Below are 20,066 nucleotides of genomic sequence, written 5' to 3' on the forward strand. Positions count from 1 at the left end.
GTTATGGTGAGAAGGACGCTAACTACGCTATCGTAATAGAGGTGGCTTCACTTAATGTAGCCTGTCGTTGGGATGTGAGGACGATGGCAGAGAACAATCGGCATACGTCGCACTTTCCGATAGTTTCAGTGAGTGGAGCATTATGTCGAAAGGAGGAAAATCAATCTGCAATTCAAAAGTGGAGAGCTGCCCCAGTCCGCTGAGCTGAAAAAAAAGATGGGCGCAAGCGCATCATTATCTCTCTGTGTAAGTCAGGTTTCAAGTAGAATTTGAAATACCAGTCTGTTACTCAACCATTTTTGAGCGACTAAAAGCGACTAAGACTGTTTTAATCATTAATATAAGGTATTGGTAAGCAGGCATAGGACTCGTTATTATTAATATAGACTGCCTACTGATTCCTGAACATCTCTTATCGAGGAATACCTTAGTAACTTTGTTGCTAAGCAACAAGTCAATAAGTCCAAACTTCCCCTTTTGTTAAATTGGTAACATCAAATTTTAACTGTTCTCGAAGTTTTGGCATCATGAGGTGGATTACAGGGGATTAAGTTAAAGAATATGAAGTGGTGAAAAACCAACCAAATGCACCACAAGGGTACGATTAGTTTTTAAGTCAATAAGTTAATGCAAATTTACCCTTTAAGTACAACTAACTAACTAAATAAAGAAACAAATACAATTTTTTTTAATATTTTAAAATCAAATTTAGGAAATAATGCAAATTAAGTCTTAAGATATTTTTTAGCTTGAGTGATATGAGCTATTTTGATAAGTAGTGGAACTTTTATGCCATTTTGAATCTGCAAAAACAGATTATTTTTTTAAACCCTATACTACATATAATTTTTTTAAAAAGTAAAGTCTAATCATGTAATCCTTGTCAGTGTAATTTTTGTAATATTTGTTTATTTATTTATTTTTATTCAAATATAGTCTGGGTATGTGAAAATAACATGTAATCCTTTTATTATTATTATTCAGCCCTGGTTATCAGTGTCTGAATCATGTGAAGGAGGGTTTAAGATGACAGCAGACCCAGGTCTTATCTAGTTCTCTAAACAACATGTGGTCATTGGGTAATGTGGCTAGTAAACCTTATAACTTTTCTGAGAAATCTGCAGCAAAATTCTCATGTTTTTTTTCCATACAGACTGACCAGTCATCAGTAAGAATCCTGAAACCCAGTGCAAAGGTCAGCCCAGAATTCAATGTTACGGCCCAGGTTTCAGAGCCTAATGTTCCAGCCAGGTGTGTATTTGGTGTCGCCTTGGAAACACTCAGAGAGGACGGGCAGATGGTTTGTGGAATACCTCTTGTGTTAAGAGACATGGTGGCGTTCCTGGATAAGAATGGTAAACAAGGCACATTTGTGCTTCTTGACTCACTTTCCTATCTTGTTTATGTATTTGTTTTCCTTCATATCACTCTTTCCCTTTTTCAGTTCTGCTTTTCTTAATCTTTCCCTCAGTCAAATGATATATTTAAGTGTCATATATATGTCTAGTAACTAAATCTCTTTCCTTATCCCAGGACTGCACCACAGAGGTCTATTTCGCTTGTGTGGGTCGGTGGCGCGGACCAGGCAGCTGAGGCAGCGGTGGGATCATGGAGAAAAGGTGGACCTGGAACATGAAGGGGATGTCCCAACTGTTGCCTCACTCCTCAAACTTTTTTTTCGGGAACTACCTGTCCCCATAGTTCCCGAGCCCCAGCGCAAACAGTTGGTTCAGAGCCTTACAGGTATTCAAGGAAACAAACAAACAAAAACATCTTTTTCAGATTGGAATATTTATTACAGTGGTGTAACTTTTTTTTGTTTTTTGTGAGCTAGGCATCTCTGAGCTGAATTAATGTCACTGCCAGTGTAGACCCAATTTTAGAGCTACAGCAGTGCTATAGACAGATAAAAAGTACTGCAGAAGAATAGTGACAGAGAAGAGAAACTGCTAGTTTCCTGCAGATTGACTCAGGGTTTTCTTAGTAATTGGTTCACTTTCTGCAGTAAAAACATGGACATTATGTGATCAGTCTACTATGCCAACATGAATTTGAAAAAGTTTAAAATAAAAAAAAAGCTTATAAAAACTTTTTTGGTAGTTTCTGCATATTTTGCTTTGTTAATTTGTACAGTTTTGTATTTATTTATTTATTAATAATAGGAGTTATGAGTTGTTAAGGAAAAGACAGTGTTTAACAATGAATAAACTAGTGTGATGTACACTCCTAATATTAATCAATCTTTGTTTCCTTCATAGTGTGTTGACACAGTAATACAAAATGGGCATTAAGTAGTATTACTTAATCTAATGATTAATTTTTTTGTTGTTGTTTAACCAATTAATGTTTTAGAAGGAAAAATGTAAGAGCTACTGATAATACCAATCTTAAAATACTAAAGTCTAAAAAGGAATGTCTTACAATGAGCCATTTTCTGTAATTTTTCATGAATTGGTGGAATGAATTGGTAAGGAACTATTTAATACAAAAATATATAGTCATGCAGTATATTGACCATTGAAAGACGAGTCTAGTAATTCAGATTTTTGTTTATGAGTTCAGTTCTTATGTGTTTACTTCTTTTTAGGAAATGCAGATGGGCCAAAACTGAACCAGAGACTGAAAGAAAGTCTTCACTGCCTCCCTGATTCCAGCCTCAATATTTTGTCTTACCTCATCCACTTTCTGTTCAGAGTGGCCGCTCACAGCCAGTTAAATCACATGCCTGTTGAAAATCTGGCAACCATCTTTGGGCCTTGCATATTTCAGTAAGTTTCTGTCATGAATGTCACATTCACTCATTCTTTAAAGCTGTTGGACATTTCCAGTCATCACAGCTGGGGTACATTCACAGCTCTTTTAAGGTTTTGATTAGTCCTTTTATTCATTTTAATCATTTTTATTTTCATTAATATTTTGCTTCAAATAGAAAGTCTTTTAGGTCAGTCTTAGTTCTGTTTTGGTGTACTACACTAATACACTATCTAGCTCAGCACAGTTCCTGTATGTCTTGTGTGGAACAGATTTCATCCACTTGAAGGAAATGGGTGTGGATTGGGCCTACTAAGGCAGAGCAGGACACACGCAACAACAGACAGATATAACAGAGGTCATCATGACTTTGCTGGTTGCTTCTCCCTTCCTGTTTACAGGAGTCAGTTACAACTGTAAACAAGCAGAATCTCAAGGGAGACTATCACAGAGCTTGACTTTTTTTCCTTTCCGTGTAAAAAGGACTTATTATAATCAGTCAGCTTCCCATCCTTTGATTTCCCCAGTCTGATATATTTCACTCTTGTGTTTTTGGTGAAAATAAATGGTATGTCAGTTAGTCATACCACTATGTTCAGCATGCGAGGGGGAAAATGTCAGATGACCGCAGCAGCCTCAGGATGAAGAGTTGGTTTGGGGGTGTGGAGTTGGCAACCAAAGTATGGAAAAAATTAGTTGTGGGTTTGAAGTGTGGAAAATGTCCTGTGCTTTTTGCTTCTGGTTGCACTGGAAGTAGAGCAGCAACAGAGTAATGCAAGAATTGTACAATGGTTTTATTACAAAACATTAGAGAATGAAATCACTTCTAGCTTCAACGCTATGTTCAGAAACTTCTTTTTTTTTCTTCTTTTTCCTAGATTTAAATTCAGTGGTGGAAAAAGTTTTTGAACACCCCATGCATTTGTGAAATAATAATAATAATAATAATAATAACTCTTAGGTCTTCAAGTGTGATTTCTTTTAGTCCAGTCACATCCAAAATACTAAACATATCCTATAAAAGCCATTAAAAACTTAAAAACTTGCATTTTGAAATATTTCATGATGATATTTGAAACAAATTTTAAGGGTGTCCCAAAGCTTTTTTCCACCACTGTAGTATTTCTACAAGCGTAAGGACCAATGATTATGCATGACAGCTTTGTATATGTTCTTGCCATGTGTTGCATGTGTGAGAGCTTCTTTTCCACTGTCTGCCCCTCATAACATGCTTATTTGTCATCCAAGCCACTTTGCCTTATATGGGTGTATTATGTAATCCTTGAGTTAGTTGACTTCTGCCCTGTCATTATAATAGTCCTGTCTGGAAAGACATCTATTAATAATCACATTTTTTACATGCTCTTTGCGGCGTGTTAGCAATGTTAAGCTTTAAGCGATTTACAAAACCTATAGAGAAATAGAATGGAAGAAGTAAACATACGCAAAGCAAATAGGTACTTCAAGTAAACAAGTAAGAAGTTTCTGTTTTGTCTGTGGTAGAGACTTTATTAAGAGTGTTATGACTAGAAGCTGACTGCTGTAGAGGTCACCAGTGTCATAGTAAAGCTTGACAGGTGGTAACTGCCGAGCTTTATGTCATGAGGAAATCAGGTTTTACATGAACTTTTACAGCCTATCAGATTATTTAACAGTAGTGCTGTTTGTACATCTGTCCACTAGATGGAACCATTTGTCATTACTTTAGAAAACACAGTGGCATACATTTTTAAATTGCTGTTGCTCCCTCATCTTTTTTGTTTACAGTGTTCCAGTAGGGCCCAGGATGCTGGAGGAGCAGAGTGTGTGTAATGCCTTGTTGCTCCACCTTCTCAGGCATCATACAGATCTCCTCCCTGTCCCACATGATGTCACAACCTCCTCATCATTTGCCTCGTCCTCACCCCCTCCTCCTACTCTCTCTGCTCTTTCACATTTTGAGGTGAATCCTGATTTCATCTTTCTTTTGATAGTAATTGTTATAACTTATTCATTGCAATTTCATTGCATTTACATCAGTTTAGCACTTCCCAGGGTCACAGTTATGTCATACTGGTAGTATAGATTGAGTACATAGTCATACTGGACCAAGGCAAAGTGTTCGCTGGTCATGAAATGTCTATAAGTTCAGGGTTTTATTCTCTCTTTTACAATAGTTTTGAATCTTTTCTCTTGTCAACATGGACATGATCTATTACTGTCATATAAGATCTTTGTGTGTTGACATCTCTACACTATAAATACGGTGGTTGCAGGAGAATGTTTAATGTTTTATGGATTTTCAGTCAGCTGAGGAGTAGTTATTAAAATCTGCAGAGATATATGCAAAGAAAAAAATTATTTTTGCCCCAAACAGAAATATGTATGCAATCACTGTAGTAATGTTACTTTTGTCATCCTTGGTAGGTTCAACCCAGCAGCTGTCACTCAGAGCAGAGCAGAATGGGGATGCTGGCTGCGGAGACTGCAGTAGTTTCCAGGACCAGTGCTTTAGAACAAACAGTATGGATGCAGTATCAACTAAACAGGTATTATCATGACCCTAGGGTGGATTAATGAATGGATGTGTGGATTTGTAACCACTTAAATACGTTATTGTATGCTTGAACTACATTTAAGCTGCCACAAAACCTTTATTAATCATTTCCTGTCAGATGTCATAGGACCTTACTTAGGCCTGTCCCAACACATAGAGACAAATAACCACTCACTCCAAGGGGAACTTTAAGAACACTAATTGACCTAACATGCATGTTGCTGGACAGTGGGAGGAAGCCAGAGCATCTGAAGAGAATCCACATGTGCATGTGGAGAACATGTAAACTCCACACAGAAAGGCCCCAAACCAAAGTTAAAACTAGGAACCTTCTTCTAATCCCCACACCACTGTACAGCCCTCATACTAAAATCAAAGATCAAAATGGTAAATGGTCAAAAAAGATCAAAAAACCAGACTAACACATCCAGATAATGTGGTTGGGGATTTAATTTGTCGTGTTTACATGTTTACATTAAACTTGACTCAAATGACTCAACTCAAATTTCATATTTTTGCACATTTATTATAAAACTACAGCAAATCACCCCATGAAGACTAAATGTCAACTTTTTTTTTACCAACATTGTTTTTATTGAATTTTAACATAAAACATAATACAAAATAACATGTATAGAACAAACATGTCATACAAACAAGCACCCCTTATGTTCCATTAGTTGGTTGGGGATTAAGTCAACAAATTACACTCGGTCTTAGTTCAGGTTATACACAAAAAATATACATATATATAATAAATAGATACCTCTTGTACTGCAGAGGGCCACTAATCATTTATCCCAGGCACTTCCATTATATTTGTCAAGTCTGTCACCGTTATATAGTTAACAAAGGGATCCCAAATCTGATGAAAAAGTTGTTGTTGGTCTTTGATTAAGTAAGTTATTTTCTCTAGAGGAAGAGTTGTAGACAATTCAGACAACCATCTACTTACTCTTGGTCGTCTGACATTTTTCCATGAAAGGGCTATAACTCTTTTTGCCAGCAGTACGCATAGATCCAAAAATATCTTTTGATTCTTTTTAATTTTCACATTACTTGGATATATGCCTAAAATAAAGAGTCTTGGAGTTAAGGGTATTTGGATATGTAAAATGTTTTGAATATTTTCTTTCACCTCGTGCCAGAATTTCTGAATTTCTGTACATTGCCAAAGACAATGGAAAAGAGTGCCTTTTTCCTTTTCACATTTAGTACATATATCAGGTATGGTTCTATTATATTTATTAAGCTTTTCAGGAGTGACATATGTTCGCATGAGCCAATTATATTGCAATATTTTTAAGCGAGTGTTAGCGGTTCTTAATTGTGCTTTATTACAGGCTTCCCCCCATTCCTCTATTGATATATCTTCATTCAGATCCTCTCTCCATGCCTCCAGCCGCTCTGTGGATGTCTCTGTACACTCATCTATAAGGCATTTATATATTTTGGAAATTAAGCCCCTTCCCAAGCAGTTCGTATCCATTAATTTTTCCAATGTGGACAGTATGGGAATATTCAGTGTTTGGTTTTGCTGTATTCTAATAAAACTTCTCAGCTGCAAGTATTTAAAGAAATGATTACGTGGTATATTAAACTTGTCAACTATTTCTTCAAATGTCATCAATACCTGCTGTTGACTGTAAAGATCACCTATTTTCTCCAGTCCCCTTGCAGCCCAGAGTCTAAATCCCCCATCAGCCTTTGCTGGGGGGAAAAAATGATTCCCCCATATTGGGCTGAAGACCGAGAAAGAGGATGTTTCTCTCAAATAATTTTTAATTTTGTACCATACAGCAACCATGTTTTTCACTATTGGGTTACTTGTATTCTTTTTAAGAGCCTTGACATTTGCTGAATATAAGTATACAGGGAGAGGTAAATGTAAATGAAGTTCCTCCATCTCCTTCCAAATAGGAATCTCCCTTTCTGTAAAATAAAACAACAATGTTCTCAGCTGTGTTGCCCAATAGTACAAAAGTGGATTGGGACATTTAAGCCCCCCTCTGTCAAAGGGCAAGTATAACAATGACAATCGTGTCCGGGAGCGTCTATTATTCCACAAGAATCTAACAAATAGTCGTTTTAGTTGCGTGAACAGGTCATTTGGAGGAGGAAGTGGAAGATTTTGGAACAGGTACAGCAATTTAGGCATAATATTCATTTTAAGGATATTTATTCTTCCTATTAGAGACATTGGTATAGACATCCACCTATCCAGTGATTTAGAAATTTCTTTCATTAATGGCTCATAATTACAGGATACAATATTTTTAAGTCGTGGGACAATTTGAATGCCCAAGTATGTGAAATTATTAACAATTTTAAACTGAGTAGCCATTTTAGGAGGGTTCTTGCTGTCTAATTCATCTAAAAACATTATAGATGATTTAGATTTATTCAACTTATATCCTGAGATTCTTCCAAATACACCAATAAGCATTAATAATTCAGGAATGGATTTCTCCATGTTTTTAAGAAAAATTATTACATCATCGGCAAATAGTGCCACACGGTGTTCCTGCTGTCCAACTGGTATACCTGTTAACACCTGATTTGACCTAATAGCAATCGCCAGAGGTTCGATGGCCATAATAAAGAGTAAAGGGGACAGCGGGTCTCCTTGTCGACATCCTCTTTGTATTTTAATTGCCTTGGAAATGTTTCGATTGGTCATGATTTCAGCAAATGGTTGAGTATACAGTAGTTTTATCCATCTATTAAAATTTTGTCCAAAACCAAAACGTGAAATGATCTCAAATAAATATGGCCATTCAACTCTGTCAAAGGCTTTCTCGCCATCTAATGACAGTATTGCTGTATCTGGAGTCCCCCTTTCTTCGTTCAGTATATTTAAAAGTCTACGAACATTATGAAAGCCTTGCCTTCCTAGTACAAAGCCATTCTGATCTTTGTTGATAATATTCGGAATTATTTTTTCGAGTCTCCTGGCAAGTATTTTACTCAAAATTTTCAAATCCACATTCAAAAGGCTGATTGGCCTAAGATTTTCACATCTATTATTTGGTTTGCCTGGTTTTGGCAATAAAGTGATTAATGCTCCCCTTAATGAAGTCGGCAGGATTCCCTTATTGAAAGATTCCTTAAACATTTCTAATAGCGGTATCATTAGTCTTTGTTTAAACATTTTATAAACCTCTATCGGTATCCCATCAGGCCCAGGTGTTTTCCCTCCTTTACTATTATCAATGGCCATAGACACTTCCACTAGAGTTATATCTTTATCTAATTCACTCTTAATTAATTCTGATATTTTGGGAATATGAATACTATCTAGGAAATTATTCAATTCAGATGTATTTGCATTCATTTCAGAACAGTAAAGTTTTTCATAAAAGATCCTGAAGGCCTCATTTATTTCAATTGGTTCTACTATTTTTTCATTATCATTGCTTATTAACTGTGTAATAAGCCTCTCATTCTGTAGATTTTTAATGCGCCACGCCAACACTTTACCAGGTTTTTCACCTTGATCGTAGAATGTTTGCTGAAGTCGTAATAAACTTGATGCTGCTTTTGTTGCAGACATTTCGTTATATTCTGTTCTAAGCACAAGCAGTTGTTGATGAATAGTTTGGGAACCTGACTGGTAATATTGTTCTTCTAATGCTTTAATTCTTGTTTCTAATGATTTTACAGTTCTATAAGTTTCTTTGGCTTTTGAGCTAGTTATATTGATTATTTGTCCTCTAATAAAGGCTTTAAATGCATCCCATCTGACACTTCTTGAGGTTTCTATTGTATTTGTTTCGAAGTAGAATTTAATTTGTTCATCTAGGAAGGTAACAAAGCCAGTATCAGTTAACCATTTTATTTTGAATCTCCATTTAGGAATATCACTTGTTAGTTTTAAATCTTGGTAAATTACAGAGACTGGTGCATGATCTGACAGGAGTATTGGGTCGTAAGATACCTTTTGCAATTTATGCCTTACCAGTGCAGAAACCAAGAAAAAGTCTATACGTGAGAATGACTGGTGAGTACTAGAGTAACATGAATATATTTTGTTATTGGGATTATCTTCTCTCCACACATCAATAAGATTCATTTCTTTCATAAAATGTTGAATCACGCTTCTACTTCTGATGTGTGTATGATCCACTCCTGAACTTCTATCTATCTGTGGATTTAGGGTGCAATTATAATCACCTGCCATAATACAAGCACCAGGCAAAGAGGCAATTATAAGAAAAAGATTTTGAAAAAACTTGGGTTCATCTGTATTTGGGGCATAAATATTTATCAGAATTAATTGTTCCTTAAGAATGTTTCCTTGTATAATTAGATATCTTCCTGCCTTGTCTTTAATAATATTATGGACCTGTAATGGAATTGAGTCATGAACCAAGATCATAACACCTCTTGCCTGAGAAGTAAAGGGGGCTGACCAAATTTTACCCTTCCACCTCCTCCTCACCCTAAGCTCATCTTCCTGTATTAAATGAGTCTCCTGAAGGAATACTATGTTTGATTGTAGTATTTTAATCCTGTTCATAACCTGTTTGACCTTTTTCATTTTTTGTAGCCCTCTGCAGTTCCATGATGTAATCTTAACTTTCAATTCGACCGACATATTAATAAGTATTTTTGATTTTCCCCAACATGTAAGCAAGTCTTAATCAAAAAAGAAATAAAACAACTATTACTCCCCTGAACATCACACATACACCTGAATATAACCCAATCGGGCTAACCCCACCTTTAAGTGTTAGACCTCCAGAAAGCAAAAAACTGCTCCACACACTGTGAGGATCAGTAAAACTCTGCTGATATAAAAATGTAAAATAAAATTAAAATAAAAGTCCTGTCTGCACTGCTACTAATATCCAAACATATGCATAATTCAACAACTCTACAAGAGTAAAAACGGCTATTTATGTTCTCAGTGTATATTAAACAATAAATTGTCCATTATTAACAGGCTACACAGGAAGGAAAAGCAACGCAATAAAATATGCTTATCTCCCGCTAATAAATGAAGCAGTCTAAGTAGTATCTTCTACAATAGCACATGCACCTTCCTCCTCTTGTTGATTATCCAACTGGATCTCCTTGATAAAGTTCTCGGCGTCCTTGGCGTTGGAAAAAATGCGCGTGTTGTTTTGGTAGGTCACTATGAGCCGTGCAGGAGGGATCATGCCGTACCGTAGCCCAAGTGATCGTAGTTGTCGTCGTACCTCCTCAAACTCTTTCAGCTTCTTATGCATCTCCGTCGCCATATCGTGGTAAAACCTCACAGGATGATTCTTGTACAGGATCTGTCGTTTTGTCTTAGCTGCTTTCATCACAACTTCTTTGTCTTTGTAATTCAGAAACTTCATTATGAGGGTTCTGGGCGCGGAGTTAGTCGCACTTTCTCTTCTCGGTCCCAATCTGTGAGCTCTTTCCACCGTGAGTCCTCCCCGGAGTGGGGCCAGCTCCAGTGCCTCCGGGAGCCAGCTCTCCAAGAAGCCGCAAATATCATTGCCCTCCGCGCCTTCGGGTAGACCGACAAGTCGGACATTTGAGCGACGTGACCGAGCCTCAAGGTCCAGTACTTTCTCTTCCAAGTCCTTAGTTTTCTTTTCTAGACGTTTCACTTTAACCTGGAGGAGGTTCACGTCGTCTTCAGTTGTAGATATTCTTGTTTCAGCCTGAGTGATTCTCACCGTACAGTCGCTGATATCTTGCCGTACATTTTCAATTGCAACGAGAATGCCGTCTAATCTGGGACTAAACTCAGATCTCAGGTTGTTGATAGCCCCCATTATTCCTTTTAGGGTTATATCAGGCTCCTCCGGCATTGCTACTTGATTATTTGAGTTGGCTTTTGCAGCGGCTCCATCACTGTGACTAGCGCTAATGGCATTATCATTAATAGCGCAAGTCTCAATAGCGTCATCTTCCATAATGTTAGCCTCCACAGCACTAGCCTCGGTAGCATTAGCCTCCGCAGCACTGTCTTTGAGCTTAGGCTTGGCCGTCGCTGTTGTAAATTTAGACAGGCTAGACTGTTGTGTACGGCTGCGACTCGACTTCTTTTGTGACATCAGTAATTTTCTTGACACCGGCGGTATTGTTGAGTTGAAAAACGGTATTTAAGAAACTTTTATGATAGGATTTGGCAATTTACGTAGCAGAGCGGACTTTCACGCGTCTTCTCAGCAGGGCGCCATTACCGGAAGTCCCCCTAAATGTCAACTTATTATTATAAAACCTTTGTTTTAAAACAACTGCAATATCATAAGACAAAATCTCCATTCAAATAACTTAAAGACAACCAAGAATGTTACAATGCACTAAAGTTATTCATTTATTTCTTTTCACTAATGAGATTATGGTCAGTAGGAACAGGTGGGAAGCTGCTAACAAAATATAATTTTAGGCTTGTTTCGTAAAAGGTAAGTAACACACTGTTGGCTACACAGCAACAGCTTATATACTTTTACCTAATAGCCAACAGAAGATAAAAGCTGGTGTTTGTACAGCTAATTGCCCATTTAGTCTAATGGCCGTAAAATGATCATCTCACCTCTGCAGCTTTCAGCTGCAGCTGTGTGACATAACCTGAGATCAGTCCCCCACACTGAATTTTTGTGGTGACGGCCATCTGTCTGTGAGTAACTTTTCCCACACAGAACTTAAAGGCTGCTGGGTTAGTTACTATTTTTAAATAGAGAACGTAGGCTGCTGCGAGGGCGCAATACAGACATTAAACTCTGTTTATCATCTGTTTGCAACGTGGCACAAACAGTCACGATATTCACTCATATCTAAGCATAGGTATACTTGAGTACGCCTATGTATCTCATAGCTATTTCTGTTTGTGTGGAGGTTGCTCAACTTTGAGCAAATGGAGATATCTCTTTCAATATCACACTGCCAATAATATTGTGGTAAATTATGGTGGCTTCACTAGATTTAGCTAAACAGGATCAATGAGTGGAAGTAGATGCAAGCAGACACAGAAAGGGGTTGATAGCAGTTGAGTTCTCTGCACGGCAACAAATTGACACACTTTTTTAGATGCCAAATTAATGCTTTTGTTGTCAGTTTATCCCTTACTCTATTTAATTTAAGCAGACTCTAAAGCCATTTTTAAAAGGTAAATCTGAATTGATGGTGGATTTTAAAGTGGAATACTTATCTTCTGCAGAAACACCATCTCAAATAATGTTATATGACATGAACACAAAGACATTTCATACATTTAATTCTAAGCTGTAAAATATCTCACGCCTGCTGACAGAGTTTTATGTGTTCTTTTGCTTCAAAGTGTTTGTTTTTTCAGCTGCTATAGAGCAATCAAATATCAATAATTTGTCATCAACAGCTTCCTACGCTCATCTGTTCTTCATGCTGCATCATTCCAAATGTTTGTCTTGCTTCCTCGACCAAACAAGGAGGCCAATTAAATAATTGCAATAAATGTTAGGGAGTGAAAATAATTTTATTTATGTATTTTCTTCACGACAAGAGCAGGAGCACTGAATAAGTAGCTACATGGCTCATTGCGGCGAAGTTTAATAATGTTAAGTTTAAATATAAAAAAAGAAGTATTTGGGGAGTATTTGCCGATGTGTTTGTCATTGTGGCATCTGTCAATGACATGTGCTTTCTCCAAACATGTCTGCCATTTGCATGCTGTTTCTTCTGATCATGTCTGAACCTCTGTGTAGTAGTGTTACAGTCCATTCTGTTTTTTGTCTAATTATACCAACAAATGGTTTAATTTTCAGTTGTCTGTCTGCAGCTTTTACCATTTACAGAAAATGGCTTTTAAATATAGAGATCCAACACAAACAAACAAACAAGTGTTTTCAGTGAGCTATTTATGTCATTAAAATAATTACTTCCTGTCAGTGTTCTGTCCATGTCAATCTTTTGATGAATTCCTAAAATGACCAGTTTTCTGTTCAACGCAAGAAATGTAGGGCAGAAGATATGTTGTGTAAGGGTGTTTGGTATTCATTGCACAGAATAGCTTTTCTTACTGGGTCACTACTTTTAAATGAAGCTTTTAAGATGGAGTAGTTGTATTTACATCAGTCATAATTTGAACTGAAATGTTTGCACATATGTAGTTATGTGTGGTTGATTCTAAAAATGATAAAGTGTATGTGCAATTTTGCCTGTATGCAGTGTGTCTAGGCACTGATAATTGAAGTGGGTGGGTCAGTTCTCTGCCTCCGGGTTTTACTCCTCGTGACCATTAAGCACTCTCTTTCCTTTGCATCATTGGCTTTTATGCGTCTCCAACCAGCAAGCTGTTCATTTGCACATAAAATCTCTATGTTAGACTGCTGGACCTTTAGGAATCTCTGCAAAAGATGTTTTCTTGTCTGGTCTGCTTCAGCATCAACAACAGCAATTGTGGATCAACAGTCCTACACAAGTGAGTGAGCTAATGCAAGGTGCAGGCCAGTAATGCATAAACTGTGCTTTGGATTCTGGTATCTAATAATGAAGAAATTTATGGTTTGACAAGCAGCAATTAATTTAGTGCTTTCAGAAGTTTTTCCTGGAAATTCACTCAGTTTGATTGTAATAAATGTTTTTTTTATATTAACATAGCATTAAAATAGAAATAGAGTTCTTGATGCAAAACAGAGCAGCTTTATAAGAAGTGTTATTGTGCTAATTAGATGGATGTTTGTTTCTCTGCAAAGCTCAACAGTTTTCCAAAGGATAAACTGGTGGACAATATTCCTGTTAGTATAGGATCTCACTCTTTTCTTGTACCATTTTGACATTTTATGTTGTTAATGGGAATATCTTTACTTTGTTGTTACTCCTTAACTAACTTTTTGTCATTGTGTTTGCTGTTTTGTCCTTACTGTTTTTTCAGCTTTTCAATACCATTTCTCACAAGAACCTTTATATAAAGGATCTGTGCATGGCATTGTGTTGACCTGTAAATGTGTACTCATAGCTACAGAAAAACAGCACTATTATTGCTTTTTAATATCTAAAGAGCATCATTTTTTGACTGATCAATCATTTCTAAAACCACTATCTACATCATGTGTACAGTTTATAAAGAATGCATCATAAGTAGGTTCTTTTCTCTGTCTTCATCTCCTGCTGGTTGTGCACTCATTTGTTCATCTCACACTTTCTTTCTGTGTCTCTTCAGTCCTGACAAACTGGTGCACGGATGTGAAACCCGCTCTGACGTCAGCAGTGACATTCAGACGTTGATCACAAACCCAGAGTCTCTGGAGAAGAGTGGAGGAAGAATAGAGGTGAGCCATGAGCTCTTCTGCCCCACTGACCCAGGTCCAGAGCAACAGCTACAGAGTGGACCATCACAAAGTAATCAGGGGGAGATTCAGAAAATGGACTGTGCTATGCAAGGGTGAATTTTTCACACATTTATTACTTTCTTAAACTGTTCAATAAGTCAATAGCCGTTTTACACCTGCTCACGTGATTTCTTGAGGATAAAATGAGCTTATTACTTATTATCTGCCTTTTCAAACAGGATATTTTCACAAATGCCACAGCTCAGCCCCGAATCAAAGAAGAAAGAGGAGGAAGAAGTAGAAAAGGCTTCCTCATCCATCAAAGATGACTGTTCTTTGGTGTGCATTTCTGATGTTTTCTTTTTAACTCCTTCTTTGATTGTTGACTTTTTTGTTCTTTCTCACCTTAACTTGCACACAGTTGTTAGCACTCACTAAAACTGAAAATGTATTCAATGCCTCCTGTTCCTGCAGCACTTTCCATTTATTTCTAGTTACAAAAACACAGTACTGACACTTGCCACAAAATATGTTAAAATGAGTGTTCATTTAAACAATACAGTACAAATACACTTCTAATGCTTAAATTTAAAGGTCTTTTAGATCTGTTAAAGGGGTTATATGATGCAGACTGAATTGTTTTTCAGGCCTCTGCAGACACAGGACAAAATTCATCTGTTTCAAACTGCTGCATAGTGAATGAATCACTAAGCAAGACCCAAACAGCAAGTCAGCGCACAGAGAGGTGAGAGAAAAGCTTCTCCATGATAATAGCAGGAAGTGACATTTTGTTTAAGTCGTGTTTTTCTGAAGTGTTTCTGCTGTGTTCTTATTTATAACACTAGCTGTTTGTTCATAGGGGTTGTCAGACAGCATAAGAATGACAAAACAAATAAGTACGATAGAAATAGCTGGATTTATGATTTAGGCAGTAGAAGTGTGTTAGGTTTAAGCTGACCCGATGCTGTAGTTGTTTTTCTGCCCTTTTGCTCCTGCTCTATTTTTCCTTTCGGTTCAGTTCATCACCGAGCCCCGCAGTTAGCTGAGAAGTAGGTTATTGTGGCTTTGTGCTGCTTACAGTCGTGGCTTTGATAGGATTCCAGTCCAAATAAGCCCGACTTGCTAGAGGGTCTCACGTGGATCTGACCAACTAACTAGATTAATTCAATTCAGCATGGTGGCATGCCGACTGTTTGTTGCCTCCACAGAGCCAGAGGGCACATCATCTCAGTAATGCCTCATTAAGATCAGACATGAATAAGCAATAACCCCAATACCACTACCAGATGACCCTCTGATACAAAGCTATGTATAGTACTGCACAGTCCTGAGAGCAGGTCCTATACAGTATTGATTTTATCGTGTTTAAAATGAAAGTTAAATGGATGGTTGTCAGAGGGAGATATTATTAGATTTTCTTTTTTTTTAAACCAATATCACTGTGGTGGTGCTGTTTATAATTATTTATTACAATAGGATTTTATTTTCTGTTATTGACATATTTTTGTTTTTGCAGCTTACTCTGCTGCATAAAGTACAAGACAGAAGAAAAATCAACAGTGACTCATTGGAAGGTAAATCAATTTTTTTTGGAATCATTGATTTATTCTAAAATAGTTTCCGTTCAATACCCGAAGGAGAAATAGGGAGCAAAATGAATACAGAAATTTACAGGCAAATGGTTAAGTTTAAGAATAATAAAAGAAATACTTGAAAAGCTGTCATTCATTTCCTTTCACACAGGTTCTTCAGTTTTATGTGAAGCTATAAAAAAACAAAGAAACAAAGGCTTGCATTGTCAGTATTTGGCTACTTTAATTTGTTGTAATAAAAAGTGATTGTGGTTGTGTGCAAGCAGAGCTGGGCCAAGCTATGACCACCATCCTTGTCCCAGTATGCACGCATGGAAAGGTAATTGAGTTATTAACTGAGGTATGCTGCAATGCCACAACTTGTGTTAAAAATATTCAAAACATTCTGCAGCTTCTAACTTTCTCTGTTCTACCAGAAGGAGTTCATTAAACTGTAATTGTATTATCTTGGTATGTTAGACCTGTTTGAAGAGCTTTAATTTCATTTTTAGAGTGCAGTTTTTGGTTGGTTTGGTTTTTCTTGACTAGTGTAATGTAAACATGCTAAATGTTGAGACTTAAATGTCATTTTTAAGACAAATATTTGATTATCTGAGATCTATTAATTTATGATTTATCTGAGGTAAGAAGAGAGCTCTTTATGAAAATAATATATTTATAATAAACTGAGATCAGTTATGTCTCTGTGAAACAAGCTGGATGTCTTTCCGTGAATTTTTTTCCTCTTCTTCGTGCACCCATTCTCTGATAGCCATATCTGAACATGTGCACTTAGGTGAATTATCTGTAGAGCAAGCTTAAAAACAACCCAAGTGCTTTACAGAGATGGAAGAGAAAGGGAAGCCTTAGGCCTGCTTGCTAGCAAAATGAAGTTCACTAGGTACTTTAAAAAATCACTGAGAGAGAATGAGAGCTGTAAAGTTAAATAAGCTGATCTAAGATTTTACATCAAAGTTCCAACTTGAGGTTAATCGACAAGTAGGTTCTCTGGGCAGATTTTGAAACAGAATGGAAACCCAAAGGGATTTACATGTTTAAAAGAAGTGTAAATGGGTTTTAGGTGTTGCACAATGATGATGATAGCAAAGGTTAGAAATTCCATAGCAAGAAAAGCTGCTTGCATTGTTAATACAATAAATACTAAATAATTTTTATTTCTCTATATTTGTGACCTACATTTTTGCTTAGACATGGGAGTGGGTGTGCTTTGGATCTTTAAGTGATCATGTTTTCTCCTTTTAGAGAAGCAAAAGAGGAGGATGTTGTAGCTCTCCTGAAAGACACGACTGCAGAGGCAGGAACAGTTATGACGTAAGCTATGACTCCTTCTTTAGCCATCTAAGTGGCATAAATTAACATAAAGTATCTGTGACAACACAACAAGTGAAACCTCCATCAATTGTGAACAAATGTATGCCTGTTTATAAGCGTGCCTGTAGGTGTTTTGCTTCAGTAATATTAGCCTTGCTTCTTCTCTCCCTTTACATCCTCCTCATTGTGACGCACAAAGCTGTTTTTTTTATGAATGAACTGCCGAGAAAGATGAGAGAAAAAAACAGAGCCTTTATCTGCTGCTGTTGATGATGATGATGGTAATGTTGAGATTGGTGTCATAGCACCCAAATGAATGTTCAAAACCAATCTGAATGTTTTTTCAGCCTCACTGAGCTGACAATATTTTTTGTGCTGTGATTTGTTTTTACTTCACAGTCAGAATTCACCACATACACACCCACTTACACACACATACCCTTACGAGGTGGTTACGTGACTCCCTGCTTCTCCTTCAAATCGACTCCTTACCTCAACCTGACAATGTTGCTGTGGAAACGCTTCGTCATATAAAGCACCTCTCTCCTCTCACCCACACCAGACACATCGACACGAGCGACATTCCCAGTACCCACCCCTTTCTCTGTGCTTTATGAATAATCCATGTGGAGGCTGTTCAGCAGCAGAAGTGTCAGGAATGCCAGTCGGAAGGATTTAAGGATTGTCTCAGCAGGCTTGCCATGTTCTCAGGCATTTATACGCCCACAACACGTGGATCCACTGATCTGGGAATCACAGTCACACAGCTGATGGAATTAGAGTGGGTTGCTCTTCAGGATTCCCACGCTGGATGCTCATGCTTAAAAAGAATCTGACTCACTGACTGACTATAATATTAATGTCTTACTGGTTGAGTATTTGGCTGACTGACTAGATTCTAGTTGCACAGGGAACTGAGAGGAGCTACGGCAGAGGAAATTCCTTTTTTGTGTCTTTTTATTTTGCCTTGGAAGATCAATATTTTTGTTTCTTGCACTTCAACCAAGAGCCCATCTTTTGACCTCTCTGGAAGACAACTGCTCATCTCACATCATGTAGCAACTGTCCACCAGTGTGGACAAAAAGACGGTGGAGTGGTTTAGCTGGATCTCTCAGTATTCCCAAGCAGCAAGTAAAAGGCAGAAGACTCCTTCCATCTTCCTGAGCTGCAAGGCTTCTGCCAGACTTTTCCTGTCCTATCCCTTTTGCATCCCTGAAGCCATGTTCTGCTTCTGTTTCCAGAGCCCCTCCCTCAAGATACAAGCCCTGGAGGCTGAGTTAGAACCTGCACCAGAGCCAGTTGACCCCAAAGCTCAGGATAACCTCCCTGCTCAGAAACAGCCTCTTACTGCTGAAGCACAGAGCCTTCCTTTGAGCCACACTCCGCCTTCGTCCCCATCTCAGGAGCAGCAAACAGGCGACTCATCACAACATAGTAAGACAGCAGTGATATTGAAACAATGGAAGGGAAATAATCAAGTCTTTGGGCTTCAAGTTAAAAAAAAATTACTTGCACTGTGGGGAAAAAAATAAATGATGTTAAATTGCTCCAGATGATGAAATGTATTTACTTTTAAATTTATCCTGACATGGAATTGTTTAATCAAATACAATCCAGATATCAATATTTTCAACGCTGGTAGACATCTGTGTGACTGAATACTTAACTATAATAGTGTTTTTTCAAACTAATACTAAAGGATTTTTTTTCTCCTAAAATGTTGATGTCCCTTGTTTTCATGTCTTTACTCCAGCTAAACGTTACAAGGAATTGTGCTTTTATCAGCCATAATTAGCATGCCTGTTCAAAATCAGAACCAGGTTTTAACTGGATTTGTCATGAGCACACCAGGTTAATATATTATTTACAATACATGTAGCTATAGTATTTTCTTGCATCCATTCCTCTTTTTATCCCATCTGTCTTCTCTAAAAGGGATCATTAAGCAACACATGTCTAATGTAGCACACAATATAGACTTAAACATAGTCTTTGAAGATTTAAGTTTGTTTTTTCCTCTTCTCTTAAAGTTCAGATCTCATCTCCACCTTTATCAGAATCCAGCCCAGTATCTTCCAGTGCCTCATACACTGAGGGACTGTCAGAAGAAGATAGCTTACCGAGCCCCCTGGTCCCTAACACAAGCCCACTCCTTTCTCGTTTTACAACCAATGACTGCCCTGTACCCTCGCCCCGTTGCCCCAGCCTCAGCCACAGCCTGCGTTACATACAAGACCCCGATGCAGCGCCGTCTCCACCATGCTCACAGCACATCTGGATGTGAGTAAGACTGTGTCCTCAGTTTGCTAACAAACTGGTCTCTAATTTTTCTGATAAGCTAAGAAGTGACATAAAAAAGGTTATTTGATATTTATTATAAGCTTTGTTGTATTTTCTTGATATCATATAAACTAGATGTGAGGCACAATAAAAGACCAAGATTTCAAGTGGAAAAATGTGCTTTCTGTCTCTAGGTCTCGCTGCAGTGTCAACACACAGCAAGATGAGGGTTCTTTGTCCATCACAATGCTCAACAAACACATTCACACTCTCAGAAAGAGAATCAGGCGTTTTGAGGAGAATTTTGAACAAGAGAGGCACTACAAGGTGAGGAAGGAAATAAAACT

At 37.5% G+C, this 20,066-nt stretch overlaps 1 protein-coding gene across 1 annotated transcript in view; it reads left to right on the forward strand.

The window, feature by feature from the left end:
* LOC121655583 (protein FAM13A-like) overlaps positions 1 to 20,066 on the forward strand; it is a 23,612-nt gene continuing 3,546 nt past the window's right edge. Inside the window, exons 1-14 of the mRNA XM_042010338.1 lie at positions 1 to 246; positions 1,154 to 1,355; positions 1,534 to 1,743; positions 2,588 to 2,768; positions 4,519 to 4,693; positions 5,158 to 5,279; positions 14,427 to 14,648; positions 14,775 to 14,874; positions 15,183 to 15,280; positions 16,052 to 16,109; positions 17,370 to 17,438; positions 18,681 to 18,873; positions 19,470 to 19,719; positions 19,914 to 20,046. Of these exons, the coding sequence (XP_041866272.1) occupies positions 217 to 246; positions 1,154 to 1,355; positions 1,534 to 1,743; positions 2,588 to 2,768; positions 4,519 to 4,693; positions 5,158 to 5,279; positions 14,427 to 14,648; positions 14,775 to 14,874; positions 15,183 to 15,280; positions 16,052 to 16,109; positions 17,370 to 17,438; positions 18,681 to 18,873; positions 19,470 to 19,719; positions 19,914 to 20,046 (2,043 nt within the window). The 5' untranslated portion in view covers positions 1 to 216. The remainder of the gene's footprint in view (positions 247 to 1,153; positions 1,356 to 1,533; positions 1,744 to 2,587; positions 2,769 to 4,518; positions 4,694 to 5,157; positions 5,280 to 14,426; positions 14,649 to 14,774; positions 14,875 to 15,182; positions 15,281 to 16,051; positions 16,110 to 17,369; positions 17,439 to 18,680; positions 18,874 to 19,469; positions 19,720 to 19,913; positions 20,047 to 20,066) is intronic.

This window comes from Melanotaenia boesemani, chromosome 16 (assembly GCF_017639745.1).
Source record: "Melanotaenia boesemani isolate fMelBoe1 chromosome 16, fMelBoe1.pri, whole genome shotgun sequence".
NCBI lineage: Eukaryota > Metazoa > Chordata > Actinopteri > Atheriniformes > Melanotaeniidae > Melanotaenia > Melanotaenia boesemani.